The sequence below is a fragment of the Frankliniella occidentalis genome, unplaced genomic scaffold (assembly GCF_000697945.3).
Source record: "Frankliniella occidentalis isolate FOCC.00 unplaced genomic scaffold, Focc_3.1 Scaffold633, whole genome shotgun sequence".
NCBI lineage: Eukaryota > Metazoa > Arthropoda > Insecta > Thysanoptera > Thripidae > Frankliniella > Frankliniella occidentalis.
The window spans coordinates 19,180-23,721 of NW_026267748.1; the positions used below are offsets into that span (position 1 = coordinate 19,180).

General features: G+C 44.2%; 1 protein-coding gene across 1 annotated transcript in view; it reads left to right on the plus strand.

Moving 5' to 3' along the window:
* The first annotated feature begins 184 nt into the window (after nt 1–184).
* The window catches only part of LOC113215493 (uncharacterized), a 17,825-nt gene continuing 13,467 nt past the window's right edge, over nt 185–4,542 (plus strand). The window contains exons 1-2 of the mRNA XM_026435122.2: nt 185–301; nt 4,103–4,265. Of these exons, the coding sequence (XP_026290907.2) occupies nt 259–301; nt 4,103–4,265 (206 nt within the window). The 5' untranslated portion in view covers nt 185–258. The remainder of the gene's footprint in view (nt 302–4,102; nt 4,266–4,542) is intronic.

Genomic DNA, 4,542 nt, shown 5'->3' on the forward strand with positions numbered 1-4,542 from the left:
ATATTTGGTAAAACTTTATACAGAGGTTCCTATACGTTTTTATAAAACCTAACACAATGTTGAATGAGATTTTGTAAAAAATTGTTGCCTAGAACATTGGGAGCAGATGTATTCCCCTTGGAAGGAAGGTCAAATGTCATTCGTGTGTATATGGAATGCTTCTGAGAAGCTGATGACGCAACCTCGCGATAAACCGCAACCGACCAGAGGCCAGAGTGCCCCTCGGGAATAGCTTTCATTCGCTCCACTACAGCCGACATGTGCGCAGCGTTCCTTCTCAACGCACTTCTGTTATGTCTAGGTTTGTGTCTGATATATCGCTAGTCCCTGTAAAGCATTCCAGTAAAGCTGAAGTGCAGAAGAATGCAGGAAAGAAGAAAACGGAAATCGCTATGCTTTAACATGGTGACTTCCATTTTCATGTTCCTCGCATTCTTCTGCATTTCAGCTTTACCGGAATGCTGTATTGCAACACTAGAAACGAAAGTGTGTGAATGTCGCACACTTGTAGGTGTGTGAATATCCATTCGTACACTTAGGAGGGTAAACGTGTGAATCTTTTCTACAAAATTCACACGTTTCGTTTACCCCCGTAAGTGAACGAATGGATATTCACACACCTGCAAGTGTGTAACATTCACACACTTGCGTTTCCAGTGAAAGCACGCGCGGCGCTCCGGCGCCGGCGAAACCACGAAGAGTTCTTAGGCGCCAGCGAAACCCCGCAACTCCATTTTTGGGGTGATTTTTCAGACCTATACCGTTGGAAAAAGGAGCATACCGCTCGATCTGTCGACTGATTCCTCAGAGCGCTCAAGGATGTTTTACTCTCCCACCCCCCCACCTAAGGGTCGTTCAAAGAGGCCATACGGCTTTTCGTAATAAAGATGAACTGCACAAGAACGCGAGGAAAAAGAACACGGAAATCGCTATGCTTTAGCATGTGATTTCCGCTTTCTTATTCCCTGCATTCTTCTGCATTTCAGCTTTACCGGACTGCTTATTTCTATATGGGCCTGGGTCTGGAGCCACCATGGGTCCATGGGTGCCTGCTCAACCTGGTCTCCGTCACTGTGTCGCAAGTAGCCACCGCGATCGGTTATTCCCCGGAAATGTAACGGCCTTCCTAGATGTCACCCAGACATACCCCAAATGTTCCCCGGGTATCCTTCGGGTACCCTCCTGGTATCCCCCAGATATTCCCCCGGGTATTCCCCGTGTACCCTTTGTTAGGTTCACGTTGGGCCCCCGGAACGCATCTTGTCTTGGGTTTACTTCATGAATACCCTTTATTTCCGAGTCAAAACCCAAAATTAGTTACCAGATTCGAAATTTTTGGGTGAATAGGGTAAAAACAAGTCTCATAAACTCAGACTTGTCAGACTTGTCGACAGCATCGCTTCCAGCTCCCCAGGTAGTTCTCATTTGTCATTTACTAGTGATATTTTGACTTTTTGAAGTTATTTCGGAGAAAAATGTCACTGATTATACAAAAGATTATATAAGAAATTATAAGATTATAGAATGATTATAGATAAAGATAATAAAAGATTAAGGGTTATACGTGATTATAGGTGATTATAAGTGATTATATGGTCGTGTACTTTTGATTATACGAGTTGTAGACCCGTCGTTGACATCAAATATGGTGTTTCGGCAGTTTGTAGGCTGAAATGAATTCAGCACAGAGATGAACGCTCCCAATCGGTCGTCGCGTCGTGGTCCGTTCCATGATGTGAATCTGTAAAATACCTATCGACTAGTAAATTTACGGCGGCCCATTTTTGCTCCTCGTAAAATTACAACTTGAAGTTGTAAAATTACAATCACTTCCTATCGACTTGGAATTAATCGAGCAGCAAAAATGGGCCGCTGTAAATTTACACCATTATTTTGTAATTGCAAATGACAAGAAATGTCGCAACTTAACGAGGAAATTTTTCACAGTGGCCGGGACCGGGGCCCGGGACCGGCTCGCATCAGTGCGGGCTAGGGTTCGTAGTTTTCCGGGAAAAGAAAATCGGTGGAAAAAAAATCGGATGTTTTTCCGATTCTTTTCGGAAAAATTGGAAAACAATGGTTCTTGTACATAAACAAGCTTTAGATAAGACATAGGTGGTATAGAAGTACTTGAATACACCCAGAAAAATCATTTCTTGTTTCAAGTGCATTTTGCACTCCTAAAAGTGACACAAGATTAATTTTTTCTTGGCGCAAGATAAAATTACTTTCCGATGAAGAAAATGTTCTTACTCCAAAGGAAAAATCTTCTTGAGTCGAGGACAAATTAATCTTGTGTCAGTACAAAATGTACTTGAAGCAAGAAATCATTACAGTCAGTGGCCTATATTTCGGACATGAGCCCTAATTTCGGACAAAATTGAGTCTTTGGCTTTAGGCGACCGTAAATCCGATAGTTTTTCACCAATTTCAACTTTCGGGAGGTCAAATGAAAGGTGAAAAAGTCCTCTTTAACATACGACTGGTGCGGTCCCAATCCGACTTCTCCCTATTGAACGGCACGCGCTTAAAGTTAAAAAACCGCTCGTGAAATATGTGCGACAAAAATCTTTGTTCAACTTTTCCTGGTCAGCACTGACGTGCCGTGTAAGATAGGAGTCTAGTTTTTGGATATAGTATACTAGCACTATTTCTGAGCATACTCCATTTTTCGAATTGGTGACGCGGACCGTCGTTTGGTTTCTGTGGACAAAATACGAAAAGGCCCCAATTTCGGACACTTTTGAATCGGCCTTCCGTTCCTTCATAAGGTACCAATTAAAGTTCTATCTGTAGGTAAACACATCATTTGACGACCCATAGGGCCACTGACTGTAGTCTGCACTGCAAAAAATTAGAGTCTGATACGGAACGATCTACAGCGTTACTGTTGATGCCGCTCTTAGTCACTGCACCTAGGGTACAGAGCGCGGAGTACAGTGTTGCTGTAGCACCGGAAAGCCCAGGTTTTACACGGTACAGTGTACGAATACGGCTCCACTGTAGACAGTTTTGTCCGGTGTTGCCTGTACAATGGTCCTGTAAATTGCTCCCTGTACCAGATTTTAACCATTTAAACTACAGCGATGCTGTTATTCGAATAACAGACGTTCCTGGAAAATAATTAGCGGTCGATGCTGTAATTTTTCCTGTCATAATGTTTTGCAGTGTGGGTGTACTCAGCTGGAAATGCTGCATTTGTGTTTTGGAATACGTAGTACGCAAAAAAGCCATAAGAGTCATAAATCCTAAAAAATCCCAAGTCATAAATTTAGTTGTAGTTGTAGTACGAATTACACTGATGAGCGTCAGAACAAAACGAATTCCGACAAGCTGAAGAGAACGATCAAATATTAGAGTCAAATTATTAGGGCCTAGACACCTTTTTATGGCGCAAAACGTCCGAAACAAATCTAATTCTTCGTCCGTCATTGCGCAGGGGGAGATTTTACGTGTGTTTTTCACTGAAAAGGTTCGGATAGGCTAAATCGAGTTTTCCAATTTTTCCGACCCCTAAGATTTTTTTCCAAAAAAAAAAGCGGATTTTTTCTCATTTTTCTGGAAAGGAATCCGAACGGGCGAACCTTAGTGCGGGCCCGGAAAGTGGGACCAACCAGGACCGTTTCTCATCTCTGATCCAGCAGCCGCTCGATCGTTCCTTGTCCGCTGCTTCGCTTGCCCGAAATACCCTATTCGGTCATGTGGTTGTATAGTTTTTAAAAGTTGTTTATTACAGTACTTTTCAGGTGTTAGCCGTTCAAAAATGTAAATTGCTTTTGCCTCTTTTCTTTCTTATTAATTGTGTCTTCCACGAGGGGTCCCTCACTAAAAAACTCGTTTTACACTAGAAAAAATACTTGCAAGAAACTCGCGGATACTCGTGACAACTCACGGAAAAATCGAGAAATACTCGCGGATACTCGCCTAAACTCACGTTTACTCGCCAGTACCCTCGAATACTACCCGCGGACACTCGCAAATACTAGCGATACTCGTTGTACACCCACTTGTAGAGTGGCCCCTCGGTCTTCCATATCGAGTAGGGTTGTAGGGTTTTGCACGGTGAGAACCAAATACGAAACCTAACCGCTGTTTCCCGCAGGTCCGGTGTGGGCACATGCCACTCAGCCAGGGCCCGCCTTGCTGTTGGGTCGGCTGCTCGGGCCGCGCAACCACTTGACGCTGGTCGCTCACCTGGAGCAGTCACCTGGGCAGCGGCACACCGTCACCTGTCTGGAGGTGGCAGAGGCGTCGCCGACCTTCAAGTGAGTCTCTTCAGTCGCATCAAAGCCAGATCCGGTCGCATCAAAGCCAGATCCAGTCGCACCTACTTTTGCGCTGCTGTGTATACTACCTGTAGTCGTGAGGAAGAAGAGCACTCCAAAACGTACACTCAAAATGTAAAGGAATATGTTAGACAGACCACTAAAGTCTCTACCAGAGGGCAAAGTCCGCTCCCCCTCCTCACTCTCTATATGGGGTAATTGTTTACTTTAGTGACTCCTCGCCCTGGAGTCACTCAAGTATACCATCGGAAAGGTA